The 23,086-nt window shown below is 44.4% G+C and overlaps 1 protein-coding gene across 4 annotated transcripts in view; it reads right to left on the bottom strand.

Annotated features, from left to right (window-relative positions):
* Window positions 1–289: 289 nt before the first annotated feature.
* The window catches only part of gria3b (glutamate receptor, ionotropic, AMPA 3b), a 94,509-nt gene continuing 71,712 nt past the window's right edge, over window positions 290–23,086 (bottom strand). The window contains exons 11-16 of one of the 4 annotated variants that reach the window (XM_012840931.3): window positions 21,806–22,179; window positions 18,041–18,239; window positions 9,077–9,324; window positions 7,953–8,067; window positions 2,551–2,798; window positions 290–2,081 (exon numbers count right to left, since the gene is read on the bottom strand). In XM_012840931.3, coding sequence (XP_012696385.2) covers window positions 2,553–2,798; window positions 7,953–8,067; window positions 9,077–9,324; window positions 18,041–18,239; window positions 21,806–22,179 — 1,182 coding nt within the window. In that variant the 3' untranslated portion in view covers window positions 290–2,081; window positions 2,551–2,552. The other 3 variants (XM_031586826.2, XM_031586827.2, XM_042702804.1) reach the window with 3 other exon arrangements.

The raw sequence follows: 23,086 nt of genomic DNA, 5'->3' as shown, positions 1-23,086 counted from the left end.
ACTGTTGCTCCTACTTCAACCTTTGTTTCAGATACACTGAGATGAGATACACATGCCAGCCCGGATCAGGAATGTCCAAATCGGACATCCATACAGTGTCTGTTTCTGCTTCGTCATTGTGTGTAGATTGATAGAGGGTAAATTGAATTGAATCCGTTTTCAGATGAGTCATTTTAAACGGTCTGAAAGTGTTCTGAACGCCACTGTATGTGAAGCTATCCTTAAAGCATTAAGACAGTCAAACTCGTGATGAGTAAAGTTGTAAATACAAAACATGAAGACAATAATATTTTCTATACATTTTTTTTTATTTACAAAATGTATTAAAATTCTTTGTACAAGGCCTCATTGATGAGGTTGAGTAAATTATACCCACACATGCATTTTCTTGTTCTTTTTTGTTGTCACTAAGATGCTCGGCAAATTGGTCTTTGCTGAGAGGTGCAGTTACAGAGTAGGAAGGGAGAGGATAAAGAAATGGAAAACAAGGGCCAAAGAAAGAAAGGAAATGGCGTTGATCATCTACTGTTGACCTCCTAAAGACTTGTGTATTTTGCAGGGCTCATTAAACAATCACTAATCTTCACATGCAATTAAAAATGGGCAATCAATCACCCACTGGTGAACTCATTGTTTACTCAGACTTCGTAATAAATCTTTAAACAAATGTACATGTTTTTTTTTTTATTTCTTTGTCTCGTTTTTCTTTTATACATTTCTCTATAGAAAACTATCTTTCCATAGTTTCAGGGTATCAATCGTCCGCCCCCGAAATCCTATGGAATCACAGTTTTTATTTTCTGAAAATAAAACAAATGTGAACAGCAATCTGTAAGTGTGCTAAGCATTTAAGACATCCCCTGTAATCACCTTGTATAAATCTATTCTTCATTTCCTCGGCAAGTCTATTTTTTTGTACAAAGTAATTCACCAAACACTAAAATGCTCATACAAAATGAAATCAACTCAGAGCTGGATTAAAATGTGCAATTATTTGGGGAGACTGCCAGGTAATCAAAATACTACATTTCTAAAGCCATTACTGTTATCCTTTTATGGACTGCACTTTATCTACATTTAAATCATCAGCTTTATATAGTTCTTGTACAGTAGTTTTTGATTACAACTTAACTTAAAAAAAAAAAAATGTAGAGCTCAATTCGTTTTTGTATGTTGGTGTTCTAAAGTTATCAGGATGTGTATGTATAAATGCGGTTGAGGCATGGAAGTGATTGTACCACATGATCACATGAGGGAATCTTTGTTTTCGACACGTTGAATTCATTCAGTTGATTGTGTGTGTGCGTAGGAAGTATGGTGGCTCTTGAGGTCTCTTCTTCGTGGCTTTGGACTCATCACCTGTGTTCTTGCAGATGTGTCTAAGGGGTTGGTCAGGAAGCACCAGAGCTCAGCAAGAATCTCCGCGCAACACAAACCAGGCCCCATGCTACCCAACAGCCTCGAATGAAATGCCACAATAATATATTAAGTTTTAATACTTTAAAATTCGGATAAATTGATTGTTTAATAAATTGCCACAATTAGGAAAGCAAATTTACAGTAAACGAGAGGAATAGTAAGCGTGTGAAAATGCAAGTCAGACTGCCCAGAAACTTGGAAGTCCTTAATAAATTCCTTTAGAATGTAGAAAACCAAGACTTCTGCTACTTCTTCTTTTTTTTATCTTAAAAGAGGTTTGGCTGGCACTTCCAAAAATGTGCTAGGATTCCAGGTGATGGCTTCGATTCTTGGTTTCGTTCACAGATAAGATTACGTTAGCATTCCTTTGTTGGTGTGTATGTCTCAAGCGATGTCATATTACCGTGATGAGTTGCATTGTTGTGATTTGTTTTTTCAGAATGTTCCTTAAGGCACTAAAGGAAGCAAATGCAGTTCCACACATGACAGACGCCTGCCATTTCATTAGATCACCACACCTTGTCCACAACGGCATTTTGGACTGGGCCTCGGAAGTCTGGCTTTTCCAAGGATCCAGCCATCTTTGTAAGTTTTTTTTTTGTTTGCTTGCTTTTTTCGTCACAGTCATCAGGGATACTGCAAGTACTTGAAACTCATTTCACCTGTTTTAGAGATGGGGGAAGAAATACCAAAAAATGAAGACTGTCAAGCAAAAGTAAATCTTCAGTGCATTTGAACACTATATCTTTCAAAGCATATACACACACAATCACATGCAGGTCTATACATCTCGCGATACCATCTCAAATCACTTCAATTGGATATGTAAATTGATTGAAGATTGTTTCGAATAACAATTTTTCGGAAAAAATAAATACTTCATGCCTGAGAGAGTACAATTTAACTTGGGGAAATAATAATTAAGTTCTCTGAATACTCCTCTTTTTATGAATCCATTGAGTTTATACCAACCCAAATTACTTGCAGAAATTCTTTGTTGCTGTGTAACACACAAACCACCACCAAATACAACAAACACACACACACAAACACACACACACAAAGAAACACACACACAAATACAAAGAGCACAGCACATAACATGACATAGGACGGGACTATGAGCCATACCCCTAGATCTTAACGCTCTCTGTTCCGTACACATTGTATCCTTCTCGGTAAGTGGCAAAGTTCTGAGTGTTTGTAGGGGGAGCTGGCTTAAAGTTTTGGGCATTCTTTTCGAGTTTCAACCTTTTGGATTCTGCTCGTGACTTGTAACAGAACTCTATTAAAGCCACCATCATGGCCAGCCCCAGCCCTCCAACCAGAATATAGAAGACCCCCGCCACATTACTCAGGCTGAGTGCACTCGTCTTGTCCTGAGGAAGGTGAAGAACATAGTTAGTATTCCTCAGAAGTGGAGGGCGACTCTGCAGATGATAGCTAAATAAGAATAGCTGCAACCTACAGGATCCTGTCAAGGGTCTCTAGTTCAAACACCACACAAGGACTGCTAGCTCCTGAGGGGAAACTATTGGCCATAATCTGTGCGTCCTCCCTGAGTCAATGTTCCCACTGCTACCTCTGGCTAATCATATTTACTCACGAGGCAGCAGAACATTTGGAGGAGTGTGACACACGGCCTTGAGGCTCTAGCCGGCGATTAACGTTGACTTTTGATGTGTGTCTGGCTCTCGCAGTGGTCAGGCGTTGTGAGAAACCCCTGCCCAGCGTGGCCAGACAGGTCTCCCACGGAGACCAGTCAACAGAAGGACGCTGCTCTGATGGTGAATGTAGAGGTCATGCTAAGCTACGCTAACCAATGGCTTCTTCATTCTGCGGGAAGCTGGTCAGTAACTTTCAGGTCAAAACAACTCTAGCAAGCCCTGACTGAACCTATGCAGATTGGTATGGTTGTGTTGTACTGGCTAAACAAATCTAGACATTAATATTTTGACATGTTTACTAAATCAAAAAGGGGTTATTTTAAAAGCCGAGTCAAACCATTCTGCTGCTGTTTACCTCCCAAACTTATTGATTAAAAATTTGTTCATGAGAGTTTTACTATTTGCAGTTTAACCCTATGAGTTCTGAACTGGGGCTACAGGTTATTTGGAGTTCACTTGCTGCAATACTATTCATGTGTAAATAACCTCAGAAGGTTAATAAACACGTGTATTATATTCTTCAACTTCATGTAGAGTGCAAACAAAATGTTGGCACTGAGACACCCCTGTTTCACAGAAGACCTATTCAAACACCATGTTGCCATGGGTCCCAACAGGCCGTGTAGAAGCAGCGTGTCACACTGGAACATTTAGTTTGTTGTTCACACCACATGAGGAGGAAGAATCTAATAGACATATTTCCATGCAAATAAGTAACAACGCTAATAAATCAAAATTTTAATTAAAAGTTTGGTAAATTAAAAACAGCAGCACAATGGTTATTATGTCATGAATATCAAGTGTAAGATTAGCAAAAAAATAACACTTGTATATAATAATAATTCAAAATCTTTGTCATTGGCACTCTTTACAACTCCCCACATGTGCTATAGCAGCCGGTTTATCATTAATAGAAATGTATGTATCATAATAGTGCTTCATTAAAAAAAATTATGGCAGCACATACAGTGATAAAATGTTTTTGCTTTCAAAAAATGATACTATTTCCAAGTGGGGGGTACGGTGCAACGCTTTCGGCCACTCAAAGTTTGTCTAATTACAGTGGCAAAATAAAAAAAGAATGTCATTAACTGTATTTTTACATTAAAAAAAAATGAGGAAAGATAGATATCTGAATTGTGTTTTTCTTTTCTTTGCATATGAACAATACGTCAAAATGCAATTTTGGAATCAGTACAAAAGACCTGCAGCGACTGACCTTACTTCCAGAGTCCTTGGTTCCACATTCACCCTTATCGTACCACCATTTGTTTTTCAGCTTGGCTAAGATGCCTTGTTCACTGAGTTTCAATACTGCAAGGTTTACAGGAGTTCTTCACGTGGGAAATAACATAAATAACATCATATTATGTTATTTTATGTTATTCAATTCTTAACTACTTCATACTTTACAAAGCGATAAAGCAGGGCTCCTGGCCATTTTAACATCACAAACTGCAGGCAAGCTAACTATTACCTTCACCAGAGCTAAGCTAATGTGCCAGGTCCTACCCATATCGCTTTGAGTAATCGGCATACACTGTTAACAGGAACAGGAACAGGCAGGTACTGAAGATACAACCTGCAAATCTATAAAGGCAAAGAAAATGCATTTGTGGGTGTCACAGATAACCAGATGACCTCCGGGGTGTGATCTAACTGGAACCCTCTACTGACTGACAGACAACAAGAAAAAGAAACACCAGTTCTATTTTGCTGAGGAGAGTTGTACCTTTTTGGGGAGAAAAAAAATTCACTGCATGTTTAAAGTTCTTCAGCTGACATGATTCTCCTGTAAGAGGATACTGTCTGGCTGAAGTCACATGAGGGAGGTTTTTTTTTCAGTAATCCTGATGGAAGTGGCAGATCTGAGCCAAATGTTCTGTAAATAATGTGTCTACTGAGTGAAGGGTCAGACCAGAATGTCATATGAATATGATAATCTACTTTGTAAAAAATACAGATTTCTCTTCTTATGTCACTATCACTTTATTTCTGCTGCTCAGAATTTGTTCGTGTAAATGATTTTATTTACCAGGAAATGTGCCCTGTTCTAAGTGTCTGCGAAGAAATTGTGAGGCGGCAAATTAAACGGTAAATCTCGTCTGATACGTATGGATCTGCTGGCTGAAAATTGCCTTCCCCTCCTCGATGGCCACTTGTGCTACGTGCTTTAACTTCATTTCTTTGTTTTGGCCCGGGGAGACATTGATTAACAATGTAATTATCCTTTAAGTGTTAAGAGTGAGAGGAGTGAGAGGAGCCATCTGGAAGAGGGAAGCAGTCTGCCTAAAGGCAAAGTGGAGAGAGAGGGGGCTTTTGAGTTGAGAGGCTTTTTTTTTCCTCACACAGGTATCTTGGCAAACGCTGATTTTTTCCTCTCTTTCTTTGTGTCTTTCCTTCTTTAGTTCATAGCCCCCACACACACACACACACACACACACACACACACACACACACACACACACACACACACAGCTGGCTGTTTTGGCTGGGTCCCGAAGAGCTGCCGCACCCTGAAAACACCAGGTTCATGTACAAGCTGCCCACGGACTGCGCACAGAGGCCAAGGTAGGCTTGATCTCAGCGCAACACTAGGGGGAAAAACAATAGCAGAGAGAGAGAGAGAGAGCTGGAACAGAGCATGTGATTATGGAAGCCCACACCACCTCCACCAGGTCTGCTGTCTCCTGTGGGCTCCCCCGCCCGCCCGCCTGCTGTCAGAAGGCATGGAGGTCTGGCTGGGCCAGCCTCTGTGTTGGGGAGAAGGTGGACCTACATGCTGAGTGTGCCATTTGCTAGGGTGGGATTATGCCCAGACCCCAATTTTCAGGATGAAATTAGGTGTTTGCGTGCAGCCGTTTCTTTCTTTCTTTTCTTTTTTTTGTGCCAGTCACGTCCGACTTGTTGGGAACCTGATCAAAAGTAAAGATTTATGGCTTTGCAGAGCGTCGTGTTATTGAGCATTCTGCCGTGAGGAGCAGGGCTATTTGTGATCCATCAATGAAGATCAATAAAATTGAATCACTGATGCCTTCTCTGACTCACTGACCAATCAAAGCTCATGAGTTATGCTGATTGGGTACATGTTGTCCATTTGAGATTTAATGAGGGTGCTGCACCAGGAGTAAACTGATGATCCTAACCGTACACCAGATGGATGACACTAACAATACTACTTTATATTCTATTCTATTTCTATTTCTATTTATGCATTTATGCATATGCTACATAATATGATATAATAAAATAAGCATAATGTAATATATTATAATGTCATATAACATATGATATTATATTATATTGTATTCTATCGTATTATACTATATTATAAATAGAAATAGAATTAACCAATGGACAAAATAGGTATCAACATCATTATGCTGAAAGAATACCTTCCTGTGTTTCCAAAACGGTTAAGCCATGTGTATGTTTCTGTGATGGAGAAGAAAGCTGTTGACTTCTCTACTGATGTCTGCGTTTGGGTTTGGCGTGCACTCCCACTTTCATCCTGGAAATGTGAGGTCATAGGTCATATGTGTGAGGATGAGTGCAGTGGACCTCTGGCCAAAATAACAAAACAGAGAACTTACCACAAATGTCCTATAAAAAAAAGTAAAAAATAAAGACAACATTCTTCTTAGCATTGCTCTTACTTGATAACAGTCAATCAAGTGATTGAATGGAAGCTTGTTAAAGTTCCATAGAAATGGATTTCTTTGCAATCATCAGGTATGTGCAAGTATCAGGTGAAATATACTGTACTATATCAGAGGGAATTCTCCATTCATTACATTGGCATTCCTTCAACAGTATTTTTTCCCCTCCTGATTGGCGTGGAATCAAATGAAGGACAGATTTTTAAATGAAGTCCTTCAAATGAAGTGGTGATTTGTAACAGCGATGAGAGGTGCTTTAAATGACTGCGTGTGGCAGCCGCTCGGATTAGAATTCTCACGTGTTCCTGCAATGCTTAGTCCCCTCAAGACTCCGCTGTTCGCCTCGCCTGACTGGACTGCCGCGGCTCAGCCGCCGCCACCGCCACCGCCACCGCTCGCTGGGAGGAGCAGTCCGAGGCCTCTCTAAACGGCGAGCCGGTCTCTGGAAGACTCCAGAACAGAGGCTGTTTGCATCCAATCTGCATCTTAAGCGTTCGATTGGAGGTGTGGATGAGAGTTCATCCAACCCTTCCCTTCCCTCTGAATCCAACAAAAAAAAAAATATCTTCGTGGAATAAACCGTTTCTTCTGCATTATCTGCATTTATTCTGAAGGTTTCCTCCATGATCTCCTGCCCTGCTGTGGAGCCGAGATACTGTACTGTAGCCCTTTGAGATGGGAAACCTCTCGACAGTACCTTTTGTCTTTCTGGTGAAGTCTCCCCTGCAGAAGGTAAAGGAAGAGCTAACTTTGTGCCTCCCTTTGCCTCGGTGCAGGGCAGAGACAGCTCATTCGCCTGGCAGCTCCCTCTTTCTCATCTCCAGTTGATTGCTCAGCAGTGCTCTCTCTCTCTCTCTCTCTCTCTCTCTCTCTCTCTCTCTTTCTCTCTCTCTCCCTCCCTCTGTCTCTCTCTCTCTCCCTCTCTCTCTCTCTCTCTCGCACCTAAGCCACACTACTTCTCATTAGAGCTAATGTAACAGCATTTGCTACAATCTCCTCAGGCAGACAAAATCTCACTGGTCTTTTTCTCCCTCCGTTAGTCGAGTCAGGGTTCCTGGTCGGATCTTAAATGGGTAGATATGTAATAAGCACGCACTCAAAATGCCGCCTTAGGCAGCAGGCGTGGTCCTTCGTTTCAGTTCAGACATAACAGCCTTGCCGATTACTCTGCACTATGGTACCCGATTTTGGTGACATTGAGGCTGACCTTGGAGTCACCTCCCCCGCTGCCGCACTCTCCCTTGTCGTACCACCATTTGTTTTTCAATTTGTCCAAGAGGCCTTGCTCATTCAGTTTTAAAACTGCCAGGTTAACAGCATTTCTTGAAACGATAAAACATAACTTGTAAGAAAATGCACAGGTCCGTGAGAAATCTAATGCATAGTGATAGTAGTAGTAATAATAATAGTATCGATAATAAATAGTGATAATACTACTACTAATAGTGGTTATTATTGTAATCATCATAATTATCAGTAATCAGAATGGTTATTGAAAGAGCACGAAAGGACAATTTGGTAAATCATTTTACCGAATATTATGAAGATAAGAAAGGCTTAGAGCAAAGAAAGTGTTAAATATTAAAGGTGGCATGGAGGGTTCCGTTGCTTAAAACTGAAGTGTGCGGGATGGGGACACTCGTCATTGAGAAGAAAAGTAACAACAACAAAACACCATGCAATTAACATTCGTCACAAGTGACAGCGCAGCTTTTACAAGCTAAATTGAAAAACTGTTCGACTGTTAAATTAAAAGTGACAACACAACAGTCAGGAAGGACCAGCACACAGGACAGGAGGAAGGATCGAAAGGAAGAGAGAAAACACAGTGAGAGAGACACAGGACGTGGGATGGGTTTTTAACTTAATCCTGACACTAACACGTAAGACTGATTTCAAATAGAAAAAAAAAGAACTCACAAACACATAGAAGAAGAAAACGATGAAGATAATAAGATTAAATCTTGATATTAAAGCACAGTTAAAAGCATCATACCGTTACCTCTCCGTGTTCATTCACAAACAAATAACGTTAGAAGAGGAGGAGGAAGAAGAAGAAGAAGAAGAAGAAGAAGAAGAAGGAAAGAAGAAGAAGGAAAGAAGAAGAAGAAGAAGAAGAAGAAGAAGAAGAAGAAGGAAAGAAGAAGAAGAAGAAGAAGAAGAAGACAAAGAAGAACAAGAGGATGAGGAGAAGGTAGAGGAGGGAGAAAAAAGAAGAGGAGGGAGAAATTGAGAGTAGAAAGAAGGAAGAAGAGAGAGGACAACACAAGACATCAGGGTAGGTGGAATACTATAACAACATGGAGAACATTGTTATATTATTCCACCTACCTTAATGCTGAGCCTTTGGGGGTCGCCACACCATAGCCCTTAGAGTCGAGGTTTCCGCCCACTTTCATGGTGTCACACGGCTTCCGCTGCTCGATGTACTCGTTCATGGTGGATTCGAGAAGAAAGGCGAACTTGCCCTTCGACTTTCGTACCCGTGCCACCCCGTCAGGTGTTGTCTTGGCAAACACAGAGGGCTCAGCAGATTTCATGTATGACCACATTTTCTCATACACTGCTATTTTGGAGCGCTGCATGGGGAAGAGAGGGAGAGGAAGACAGAGAGGAAGAGCGTTAGACATCGCACAAGCAGCCATGTCTTCACAGTGCATTCAACAAGATAGAGCATCTAATGAATATGACCACTGGAGTAATATGAGATGATGTCTGCTTGGAGTCCTCTTGAAATATTTAGCGATTTACACTAAACTACACTCTTTGATTTTCTTGAACTGCCTCCAGAAATATCTGACCCAAACCCTCTTCAGCAGTGTTTCACAGTGTTCAGACTCAACACTTCAGAATACTGTGTCTAAAATGGACAGGTTTATGCATATTTACCTAGCATAAGCATAATGCACTCATATCACTCACATTTAAATCTGCATTATTCTTTCAAATGTTGTCCATATATACTCTCCTCCATCCGGTTTACTATACTTCATAATAACACTAACCCATGAGCAAAATGCGTTGGCAGTCAACGAGAGAAACGGAGAGAAAGAAAAGGCACACAGGAGACGAAACATAACATGATTTAAGAGGCAAACTCAGCTAATAAGGCTAAGGACCCATTAGACGTCTGCTTTGGCGTGAAGAGCATTAACAACACAGCATTGTCTTTTTCATTGTATTCATCCTGCACTGTAGCGGGCATAAAGGGAGCGGTAGGCTGGGATGGGGTCTGCCCCTGGGCTGAGTGTGGCACCAAGGCAGGGTGGAACTCGCGGGCACATTCTTTTGATCGGCTCTGACGCTGCGGCAGAATGGCGCCGGGGGTTTAGGAGCACGGGTAGGCTGCCAGTAGAGCCCAGATTTGGACAAGCTGTTGGCGTGGCGACATGAATTAGAGACGCCTCTGTGGTGGCGGCAGGGGACCGATCACCCATCACCCCCCGCCACCACGCCAAGGACACTCGGGATGGCATCAGGACAAGATGCCCCCAAATCAACCGTGACGGTTCCCTTGGATTCTGGGCAGAAGGAGTTTGAAAGTTACGTCCGTCTACAGACACACACACACACACACACACACACACACCACACACACTCACACAATGGACACGCAAGCATGACGCATCACCAACAAACTGAATTTCAAATAAACTGGCCCTTCTAGGCGAATGGCTTGATACGGCATTTCAAAAAGGTCTCTAAAAGGAAGGAGAGAGAGAGAGAAAGAGAGAAAGAAAGAAAGAGAGAGAACAGAGAGAGATGGATATGTAGACAGAGAGAAAATGGAGAGACTTTGCATAATTAGCACCCCGCTGTGAGTCATGAAATGAATAGTAACGAGCAGAGGTTACTCTCACTGTCCCACCGCATAATCTCAAATGGACTATATCTGCCATTTTTGATTCAAAGCCTCCTTTAACAGAAAGAATGTACTGTAATTAGTGTGACTCAGCTCACAGTGTTGTTTTTGCCTGTCCGTATCACTCTCGTGGTTTAAAGATGAACAGAGTATCCTCTAATACACACTACTTAAAACTGAGGCCACAGAGAATATAATGAACAATACATCATGCTAAGAAAAACAGATCCATTATCCTTGACGTAACTGACAACATGCATTCCATTAAATGATTTCCAACCATCCATCATAAGCCAAGGGGTCGGTCTGAAAAGACAAAAGAACGTGTGCGGGTAGTATGAATCAAACACGTGCAGAGCCGGTGCCTGTAATTCAGTGGATATTTAAAAAAAAAAATAGGTGTGAAATTCCGCCTCGGATGCCAGCGGAGGACTCAGATGTTGGAGCCGACGTTTGCAAATTTGGAAGGACGCTAGCTGGAGGAACGATGTCCCCGCGGTGCCAGGCCTAACTAGCGGTTGTGAGGCAGTTCGGCCTAATGCAGCATTCCCCCAAATCCGCAGGGATGTTAACAAAGGAGAGAGAAAAAAAATCTGGCATTGATTAGTGCAGGCTGAGACAGTGCTGCCTCCGGCTTTATCAAGTCAATTCATCAATATGAGATGAGAGTGGGACGGGTGCAACAGGAACCTCAAGGAGCCTCATCAGGAGCTGGGCCGAGCGCTCGCTCGCTCGGAGGGAAAAGGGAACTCGGAAGGGGAGGGTGGAGAGCTTTGAACGAGGAATAAGACACAATGAGACGCTCAATGAGAGGGCCTCTCTCAATGGGATTGTCCACATACCGCTGTAAGGCAGCCATTTTAAAAACTCAATTAGATGTCATGAATCAAAAGCGGCAATCGTTGCTTAATGACATTTGTTGGAGGAAATGACAGTATACATTGCCAAGCAAGGGCCTCTTATTTTAATAATACCCTCTGTAGTCATCCTCAAGGACTCGTCACATTTTCGAGGTAATGTAATGGGGAGGCTTCAGGCCAGTGTTTACTTTCAAAGCGGCATCACCACATTCCAGCAGAAACTAGGGCTTTTCAGGGGATGGTGAGCTGGCCTGGTAACAAGGGCCTCAGACAGGGAGAGGGAAGTCAGTCTGACAGAGCGGCCAGCGCCAACTGGGTCCACAAGGGCTATATGGGGAAAGAGAGAAACACTTCAGATGTGATTTCCACTGGCCTCTCACGCACCCGCCTCTTAGCGCTGCCATGCTCTGGCTACGCAGGTCCCTCTGCTGGGTGGAGGTCATTTGGCCAACCCCCCCCCAACGGGACACCGGCCGGCGCACTCACACTCAGACTTTTCAACAAACTCTTTTGAGTATGACAGCGATGACAGTCGAGTGGCAGTGGGCACCATCTAGCTGCTGCTAGTCTGACACGGGGGGGACACACACAAGGGTATTACTGGCCCAGACAGGCAGGCTGGCGCACAAGTGCATGGTGGGTTAACTGTGGCCCTCAGCCAGGCTGCACACAAGCCACCCAGCTACTGCTGATAGCCCAGCGTGCCTCAGTCTACTGCAGATAGCCCAGCGTGCCTCAGTCTACTGCAGATAGCCCAGCGTGCCTCAGTCTCCAAAGCCACCCAGCTACTGCTGATAGCCCAGCGTGCCTCAGTCTACTGCAGATAGCCCAGCTTGCTTCAGTCTACTGCAGATAGCCCAGCGTGCCTCAGTCTACTGCAGATAGCCCAGCTTGCCTCAGTCTACTGCAGATAGCCCAGCTTGCCTCAGTCTACTGCAGATAGCCCAGCTTGCCTCAGTCTACTGCAGATAGCCCAGCTTGCCTCAGTCTCCAAAGCCACCCAGCTACTGCAGATAGCCCAGTTTGCTTCAGTCTACTGCAGATAGCCCAGCTACTGCACATAGCCCAGCTTGCTTCAGTCTACTGCAGATAGCCCAGCTTGCTTCAGTCTACTGCAGATAGCCCAGCTTGCCTCAGTCTCTACCCAGCTACTGCAGCTACTGGCTAACACTGAGTGCTAAGCTCATGGGGTGAACGCACTGGTGACCTCATACAAAGATGCATGAACTTCATAGTGCAGCCATGGTTAACTCAATTAGAATTAAAAAGAAAACGGCTCTCGATAAATCCCTCTTTCCCCAATGCAGAGCCTAGCAGATCTGTGTGTGTCTGAGTTAAAGTCAACACTTCGGAGCTGCTGCACTGCAAGTGTTTGCTTTTTTCTGCATAAAACACACGACTGCTTTGAAACAGGTGGGGAGAGATGGAAATCTTTGGTTTGGTGTGAAGACAGGCTGGCAGCGGAACCACGGAGAGTTCCAAACATAAATACAAACACATAAATCTATGGGCCATCTGTTCAGATAGATGTTCTCAATGCAAGTCAAACCCTATAAATGCTCCATCTCGAGTGGTAACCATGTTTGTGCTGTCTGTTCAAAAGGAGCGAACTAAGTGGGAAAGACAAGCAAGGGTAAGAAAGAAGCAAAGTCAAAAGGCATTTCGGTCTTCAACATTAATACCCTGATAATCTGTATTGATTTTGCGTTAGGCAACCTTTCCCCTGGCGCAGCCCGCCTGGCGCTGCCCGCCTGGCGCTGCCCGCCTGGCCTGCCCGACAAACAAGCGAGGAGTTTATCCTGCGGCATTGCAGGCCGCTTTCATCACGCTTTCATCATGCTCTCTGCCTCGCCGAGCCCCGCCGTTCAAAAGCATCCCTAAAACATTAGAGAGCTCCTCTTTCAACTCCACTTTTTTTGCTTTCATATTATTGAGTTTCAGGACATTAGCGCTGCCTTGGCAGAATCAAATGTGCTGCCTCTCCCTGTATCTCAGCCATGCAGAGTGGGAAAGGTGGGGGCTCCAGAGGTTTGCATTGTCATTGATGTGCATATGCCTGGAATACCAAATGACGGGCTTTGAGCCTCAGAGCTTGATGCCAATAACTTGGCCGCTGTCTTTCATGCCGTGGTTCTTTTCTTCCTTTTTTTTCTTTCTTTTGCTGCCGTTTCAGTTCATCTGGTGTTAGACGAGGGCCTCTGAAGGGACCGGGGCCCATTTGAAGGCTTATTTCTTGTTTCAGACGAGCTTGTCATTGCTTTTGTCAGGTTCCTCCCTTTCTGCAGAAAGGCTCTAATCTGGGTTGTAAAAGCTGACCCTTTCAGTGGACGCACACTGAGATGAGTCTCGAGGAGGACAGTCACCCCTGATGCCCTCAGCGCTCTGGTTTATTTACCGACCCCGTCAACGTCACTCAGCCCCTCTTTAACAGCCATCATCTTCAATGCATTTCATTTTTCAACATTTTCACATTTCTATTCTCCGAATGACCCTATGGGGTCAGAGAATAATGGCTGACATCACATTTCATTTTATTGGTGCCGCCGCCGACCGGTTTATATAATGTATAAGTTATAGTGTCCCTATGCCGTAATTGCTCAGTTGTGAAATTGATTTTCACGCTCAGGGAGGTGAAAGAGATCCTGCATCGAGGTTTCCCGATTTTCATTTTCTACCTGTTATGGTATGCATGGGGGAAGACGTGGGGGGAGAAATAATATATAAGCTGTGGGAGCAAATGTGCTTTTTCTTCTGCCCACATTTGCCGTTCATTATTATAAAGCTCTTGAATTATGCATGGAAACATGAAAGATGGTTTGATGGTCACACATCTCTCTCTAAAAAAAATATCGATCAAATATGTAAGGCCATGCCCACTATTATAAAGTATTTAAACTCGTGGGTATGGTTTTAAAAGTCCATTCCATTGTACATGCTCGTATTAAAACAGGAGTTTGATATATTTCTATTCTTAGCTTCCTACGCAGGGGCATTTGTGGCATAAACTGTAGGTAAAGCTGCGATGGGCTGAACCGTACATCCATAAAGCAGAAACCGTAGAGAACTGCAGAGAGTATTTTGTAGGGCTGTTTTATTAGTATGGATGTTGTGTGCAACGTCGCCGTGCTGCTGCTGTCGGAGGGAAGCCTGCGGAGCCTGCAGTCCCGCGTTGGTGTACGGGGCGCTCCGTGGGAGTTTCCACACCAGCTGGCGCCTTTTATAGGAGGGACAGATGCAGACGCCTAGAGGGGCTATCGATCAGAGATAAAGCTCTTCTTCCTCTTCCTCCCTCCCCGCAGAAAACAGGCCTGCATCCATCAAGTGCCTTCTCTTGAATGCTAGTGGCATAGACTGTCTGAAGGAGTCGGTAGGCGGCGTTGCAAATGGCCACCCTTTCCTTTAAAGCCTTGGCGCCTGCCGCTCAGCGGGCGGGCGGGCGAGCGAGCTGGCACACCGACCAAATGAGGACAGATTGGGGCGTACCTTTGCTCCCCTTGTCCAACATGACAAATCTAGAGACGCTCGGAGGTGGACGAGTGAGTTATGTCATCGAGAGATGCTCAGAGGTGGACGAGTGAGTTATGTGGGCCCCAGGGCCCACCAGGGAGACGGGTCACTCCGGGAAGCTGCCACTTGTGAATTACAGGACGGCATTAGGACAGTTGAGGGCTCTGAACATGGGTGGATTTATGGGGCAAGGGATCTATGCAGGGATACCAGCACACACAGCTTTATGGGGCGAGGGATCTCTGCAGGGATACCAGCACACACAGCGCATGTGGCTTCGGTTCCAGAGGTGACTATCTAGAATATGAAGCGCCGTTTCACAGTATTTGAGCTTTACTCCAGTTGTCATGCCTTATGCCATCCAGCCAACTCAGGGGGAGTTTTCATTGGCATTTTTTTCCATAATAAGCTTGGCCACGCTATTTTTTGGGAGGTTAACTATCTAACCTCGTGAAGGTGTTTAATGACCGTTCCTCTGGGTACCCCGGTACGGGTGTCATGCACTCCGAGCATGCCGACAAATGAGAAAAAAATCATCAAATCTCCCATCATGTGTTCGAGGGTGGTTCACCCTGAGCAGCTCCTGTTGTTATGGGTGAGGTTTACTGCGAGGGCAGCAGGTCCATCTGCTAAACACTGTGATGAATACCCTACTGATCTACATATGGCTCACACTTGAGCCGCCCGACATTCTGTCTGTATGCCAAGTGTCTTTGTGAGAATGTGAACACACAATGTGTTTCACACATCAACAACTTCAGTGCAAAAAAATTATAAATAAAGTACTGGGCAAATACTACAAATGGAGTTATGTCAAAGATGATGACATATGTCTAGTTCATCATGTTGTGCCTCATTTCATATTTCCATCTGGTTTCTGCCGTATGGGTCTAATTAAACCAGAATGTATTTCCTGAAAACAATCTAAAAAAAAGACTTGAGCCTCCATTAATAAGTGTTTTTTCCTTCGACAGCCCTCTGCAGTTTTAATTAAAAGTCCCCTGGAAAAGCAGTTCACACATGTCATTTCAGACTCGAAAGCTTTGAGTGTAACTAGGGCACTCATTATATAGAAAATGTGGAATCGGCAAGTCCCCAACCATCCCATCAGTTATCTCGCACAAACCTTTAATGACATGAAAACAGCCTGCCATGCAGACCTGGAATCGACATAACTCTTTCAAGAAACAAGCCCAGACAACACAATGTTACGAGGCAAAGCTGAGCCTCTGACACCTACACACACGTCGAGTCTTTGAGCACTCGACATTTTCTCACTTTGTGCTTTCTGCCATATTCATTTTATCCTTCTTCTCTCGTGACGATGACTTGACTGTCTATTTTACTGCTTCTAACATCAATACTATTTGCAGAAGAATATTGAAGAATATGTAGAATTATTCATTTTTGTTGTATACTATAGCATCAAATTTGTTACGCATCTCAGAGCTTCAAAATGGAAAACATTGCTGGATGTTAGTCAGATGCTATGTTCTTTCTGATCATCATCATATTGATTACTCATCAGAGAATGGCTTGATGATTAAAAATAAATATGTTGCAAGCGGGTTATAACCACCTCAAAGCAATAATGTGTTGCACCTTCTGATGTTAATTGAAGGCTTTCATTTTTTTTTCTACCATGGCATTTGGAATCGCCCAGAAGAGCGCACTGTACAGAGATAGAAGAGGCCGGGCCGCCTCTCGTCTGACCATTTCAGAGAGTTCATTTCTGCTTTAATTGCGGTGGTGGAGCGCCGAGCCCGTTGGACATATTGCTTACTTCATCTCCCAGGTCTCTCAAGCGATCGCGCTGACCCCCAGGGCCTCTTTTCATCAGGTCCAATTTGCCGGCCAAGTAAAACCAACTAATTACATTTGCTGAGTTGACCTCTTTGAGCGAAAGGATGAGGTTGCGAGTTTTGATGGTTCCTAGCACCTCTCAGGCACGGGGCTGCTCATTATTTTAGTCGCTCCCCAAGCACGACTTCGTCCAAGGTTGTCGACACCACCTGGTGCACAACTTGCAAAAAGTCGCGTCAAGTCAGAGGGGGCCAGGTGTTCTGCAAGCTTTAGTCACCGTCTCCAGTCCTCTCCCTGCTCTTTGCCTCGTTTGCCGATAATTAGCAGCCTGCCCATTAACCTCTTCTAGGTTCACCACGCCAGCATAAAAAGGCTACGGCCTCGCAAACGCCTCGGCCAGACCACACATAACAAGCCGCCCACTCTGGTAAACTCCATGAAGAGTCAGTAAGAGACGAAACTCTGCAGGAGACGGTTGCCGTCGCAGCTCCATGCAGGAGACGGTTGCCGTCGCAGCTCCATGCAGGAGACGGTTGCCGTCGCAGCTCCATGCAGGAGACGGTTGCCGTCGCAGCTCCATGGGTGTGTGATTGACATTGAGCCGGTGGTTGTCAGTCGACTGTGATGGAAGGTTGTCTAACGTTGTCTAACCCATCACTGCAGCCAATCATATTCTCAGAGGCTCTGCGGGCTCACCAGTCTGTAGCTGGGTGTGCCAATCACAACTTTCCCCAGCACCATCTTTGATGTAGTTTCATACATGATGCTATGATATGATGCTACCTTGATTAAAGATGCAGTCTGCGATTTGGTTTTGCCAAAAGGTTGTTGATATTTGAGTTAAACTGCCAATCACATTACATCCCTCCCTCCCGTGCTCCTGAAGCACCGTGTTGATTGGCTGGGATCCTTTATGGCTCAGTCCGAGCCACCATGTTTGTTTCCCATTTACAGAGCCAGGACTGTGTTTCAAACACCAGAGGTTGTTTTGAGTGCACACACTGAACAGACAGCCAGAGGGCCAAGAGGAGCAATCGACTGAATTTTACAAAAAAGTGTATGGGTTTAGAATTAGAATTAGACCCCACCTTTAATATTTGAAAATAGACTTCAAAAAGGTGGTCGCAACACCAATTGATCTATTGGTCGATGCAGGTTTCAGATCATTGACAGTTTTATACTGTGAGGTCTACTTCCTATTCCACATTGAAAGAATGGGTGATCAGAGATGATGAGTGTGTGTCGCATGACGCAGGAACTCACCCTAAAGAACTCTTTGGTGGAGCCTGAATCCAGAGTTCCGTAGGCAATCTCTGTTTGTTTGGCAAGATCCTCCGCGCTCTCAATGGGGGAGACCATTCTCTCTACCGTGAGGAAAGCAGCAAGATTGGCCGTGTAGGACGAGATTATGATGAGAGTGAAAAACCACCAGACGCCTCCAACAATTCTCCCTGACAAGGACCTGAGAGAGATAGAGCGAGGGAGGAGGGGGAGGAGGAGGGGAGGGGAGGGGGGGGGGGGAGCGGAGGGGGGGTAGTTAAACAGAGAGATGGGAACCAGAGAACAAAAGAGAAGGTGTGTTAACACTCATCCACCTACACACTGAAGAGAAGCACAATTAACTTCAACAAAAACACAGCTGCTTTCTTTCCATTCCACCTCTACCTTTCCCTGTGGTTCCAGCGAATATTATGCTGTCTACAGTTTTCCTGCAATCACACACTGAATCTGTCATCACTCGACAAGAAAACAACTTCATCACAGAGCAGATTACGGTATGGTGATTAGGAGGCTAAATCAGCACAGGAACGCAGTCTTACAGAAAGTAAGATGCTGTAAAAACTAAAATCCCAAGACATATACACAACACACACACACACACACACACACACACACACACACACACACACGTACAGATAACTGAGTTTTGAGAGCAGTACTCTAACACTAAAATTGGTGGTGGGAGCAATCAGTACATATGGGCTTCAGAGACCTCATGACAGCCCGTCATGATGGAAGACATTCTGCTGTCAAAATGATGCATGCCTTGACAAATTGCTAAAAGATTTACACTGCACACAGTTTAATCGACACTGTCATTAGCTTAGCACAGCCATCCCATTTAACTCCCGCTCCCCCAGAGAATATTCCCCCACAGCCTTCCTGCTGTACACGCTCGCTCTGGACCTGCCTCAGCTGGGGAACCCAACAGTAGGGGTGGGAACTGATACGATCTTATTGGAATAAGTGTGGGGGGGGGGGGGGGGGGCACGTGACAGCACAGACATTATTTCTGAGTGGTTTTAGGGGGTCAATTTTAATCTAGGCCGTAAACCTTGGGGGAAAAGCACAGTGGCCCAGGATCATATATTAAACGGACCACACTGATACGGAGCTTTTAGCAAGTGCCGCCACCCAATCTGGAATTGTATTGTCTGATAGCATTGAGTGCTAATCATAAAAATGATTGAGACAATTAATCACCAACATATTCTGTGATAAATGTTCCTTGTTTTGGGTGAGGTGACAACCCTGTAAACAGTATTTTTTTTTGATCATTTTATCATAAAGCCATGATGCACTAATATCACCCAATGCAGTATAAATATTGGATATCGAATTAAAATGTCAAAACGGCTATTAAAAAAGATTGACCATGTCATTCAGCCACATGGAATATAGCGTTTACCCAAGTAGCAGTTAGAGGAAAGAGAGAGAGAAAGAGAGAGAGAGCGAGAGGGAGTGAGAGAGGGAGTGAGAGAGAGGGGGAGAAAGAGAGAGAGAGGGAGAGAGAGAGAGAGAGAGAGAGAGAGAGGGAGAGAGAGAGAGGGAGTGAGAGAGAGGGAGTGAGAGAGAGTATGTTAGGCTTTTCAAAAGGTACAGTATAACAAAAACCAGCAATTACAGCCAACACAATGCAGGCTGTAAACTTCCCTTGCTGCTGTCAGGCAGGTGAAATTAGTTTTTTTTAAGCTCTTTTGATGCACATTTAAAACACCCAAATGGAAGGAAGATGGGCCATTTGGAAAAGCAGATAAAGTATTAACCCAGCGGGCTCTACTGGCCGCCACAGGGCGCTTGGACACTGCTATTCAAACACAAAAAGGCTGCTGTGTTGTCACCCTGAGAGAAGAGAAAGAGGAGAGAGAGAGAGAAGAGAGAGATAGAGAGGAGAGAGAGAGAGAGAGAGAGGAGAGAGAGAGAAGAGAGAGAGATAGATACTGTCAAACCTGGGCCCTGACAGTACATCAAACCAAAACAAAAGTAGTAATTTTTCAAAAAAGGTCCAGGCCACAGAGAGACAACACTATTTTCACAATTGGAAACAACCCTATTAAAGAAACAACAAATTACATATATTTAGGACTTAAAATTTCAAACACAAGTCATTTTAACTTGGCTGTGAATTAATTGAGAGACAAAGCAAAAAGGGCTTTCTATGCCATCAAAAAATCTATACAAATTGAACTACCAGTAACAACATGGCTCAGATTTTCCAATCTATCATCAAACCAATTGCACTATATGGCAGCGAGGTGTGGGGCACACAAATTGAACATGATTGGACAAAATGGGACAAACACGCAATTGAAATCCTACATGGTACACAGTTCTGCAAGAGTATCCTCCAAGTGCAGAGAAAAGCTCCCAACTCTTCATGTAGAGCTGAATTAGCCCAATTCCCTCTAATATTAAATATCCTCTAATACTACATTTCTGGAATCATATTAAAACAAGTGACCCACTCTCCTTTTCCTACAAAGCCCTATGCTGCCAGGAGTTGAACCCACAAAGGAGTCCCCTCTGCTTACTTGTCCTGAGGCTGGGTGAACCATCACCCACCCAGGTCATTACACAACGACGACCTCAGCCTCAAAACTCAGGATCTCAGATAATCAGACCCAACCAAATCATTATGAAAGAAAAAGAAAAATATAGAGATCACTGGGCAAAACTAACAAAATCCCAGAACAAATTAGAAACATATGTATCACTAAACAGACAAGTACACCGTGGCAAACTACCTGACCACAGTGTCTGATAAAAAACTGAGGAAACTTTAACTAAATACAGACTGAGTGAGCACAACCTGGCAGTAGAAGTCGGCCGGCACAGACAGACCTGGCTGCCCAGAGAGGAGAGGCTGTGCTCCTTCTGTAACCAGGGAACAGTAGAGACGGAGCTACACTTCCTGATTCACTCCAACCATAACCGAAGTCTTAGAGACCATTATTTTGACAAAATAACACAAATATTCCCAGAATTCCACCATCTAAATGATCTGGACAGACTCTCATTTCTACTGGGAGAGAGGGAGGACTGCTGTAGACTGGCAGCAAAATATGTATCAACCTGTCATGAGCTCCACAGTAATGTGAACCCCCTGTCCCACATAACTAATATTTAATGTTTAATAATTAACAATTAACCTGTTATATGTTTATATACCACATTGTTACCATCTATAACTTATTGGTTTTTTTTATTTATTTATTTATTTTAATTGTGATTGTACATTTTATGTAAACATGCTTTGGCAACGTTGCATTGTATGCAGTCATGCCAATAAAGCCTTTTGATAGAGAGGAGAGAGAGGGAGAGGAGAGAGAGAGAGGAGGAGAGAGAGAGAGAGAGAGAGAGAGAGAGAGAGAGAGAGAGCTGAGCGGATGTGAGCAAGAAGAGGAGGGCCCCCCCAAACACCCATCTTGGAGAGATATCACACACACACACACACCACACACCTTGGAGAGATATCACACACACACACACACACACACACACACAAACACACACACCTTGGAGAGATATCACACACACACACACGCACACACACACACCTTGGAGAGATATCACACACACACACACACACACACACACACACACACACACACACACACACACACACACACACACACACACACACACACACCTGGGTGAAATATCACACACACACACACACACACACACACACACACACACACACACACACACACACACACACACACACACACACACACACACACACACCTTGGAGAGATATCGCAGCCCTGCTGCATGAAGGCCCCCAGGGAGAACCACAGGCTGTTGAAGATCCCAAAGTCGTTGGGCGGGTCGGGAGGCGTCTGTGGGTCTTTGGTCTCGTCCTGCTCGTCCAGGTGCCACTCGTAGGGGCTGAAGCGACTCACGAGGAAGAGCACCACGCTCACGCCGATGTAGGCGAACACGATGCACATCCAGATCTCATAGGCCAGGGGGTCCAGGAAGGAGAACACGCCCGGCTTGGATTTCTGCGGCTTCTTGATCATGATGGAGATGCCCAAGCTCATGAATGGTTTGGAAAAGTCAATCACTTCCTCTCGCACCAGGGTAATAGTCAGAGGAGCGACCGCTATATCTGCCCTCTGGAAACAGGAACATGTATATATCATGCATTAGCCCTCTGGAAACAGGAACATGTATATATCATGCGTTAGCCCTCCCGAAACAGGAACATGTATATCATGCGTTAGTCCTCCCCCTCTCCCCCGTCTTCAGCAGCCTCGTCAAAGCTGCACACATTAGCATTTTTTCACAAGAAACTGCAACTGCTGATAACAAAGCTAATTACTTTTGAGAAGAGCACTAATTTTTCGCCGTGGTGACTTGGGAGGCTCTTGGTAATGCGGGGGGATACGTTTGTGAACGCTTATTACTTTGGAGGGTGTCGGAGGAGGTCGTGAGGCTTCCTGTTCAAATCATTCCATGTGTATGAAACGGCAAGAAAAGACAGAATAATGGGAGTGGAATGAAAAATGAGTGTCGCCTCACGAGATGGCCATTTTCCTCTGAGCAAAAACCTCAAAAAAACTCTCCTTTCAGGAAACAAGGCAGCTACGATCAAAACCATATCTAGTCAAGACATTCAACTTAATGCCATCTGTCAATTACTTATTAACTATCAACTGTCAATTATTTAGCAAAACAACAAATATATCCACTAAAACCGCCACGCTTCAACTCAAGGGTCAACTAGGCTTAACTCATCTACCTGTCCACGAACCACGACCTAGTATGAGAACTACCAACTAAACTGTGTTCCTCCAACCAGTGCTGTTTGCGTTTATGATTTACAGTGGGCAGAAATACATTTGGGACAGACAACCCACACAAACACAGAGTGTACTCTGGCTTCCAGTCGCAGCCTCTGTCCTCTGGCGACCCCTCAACTGTGACCTCTGACCCCTGATGATGCAGGGCCCTGCCAGAGCTCACGCCCACGCCTGCCCTCCTCCACATCACTGACTGATGCCCGGGGAGCTCAGTGTGACA

This window comes from Clupea harengus, chromosome 20, assembly GCF_900700415.2.
Source record: "Clupea harengus chromosome 20, Ch_v2.0.2, whole genome shotgun sequence".
Classification (NCBI taxonomy): domain Eukaryota; kingdom Metazoa; phylum Chordata; class Actinopteri; order Clupeiformes; family Clupeidae; genus Clupea; species Clupea harengus.
The sequence above is the reverse complement of the archived record's forward strand: the minus strand, read 5'-3'. Positions and strand labels throughout refer to the sequence as shown.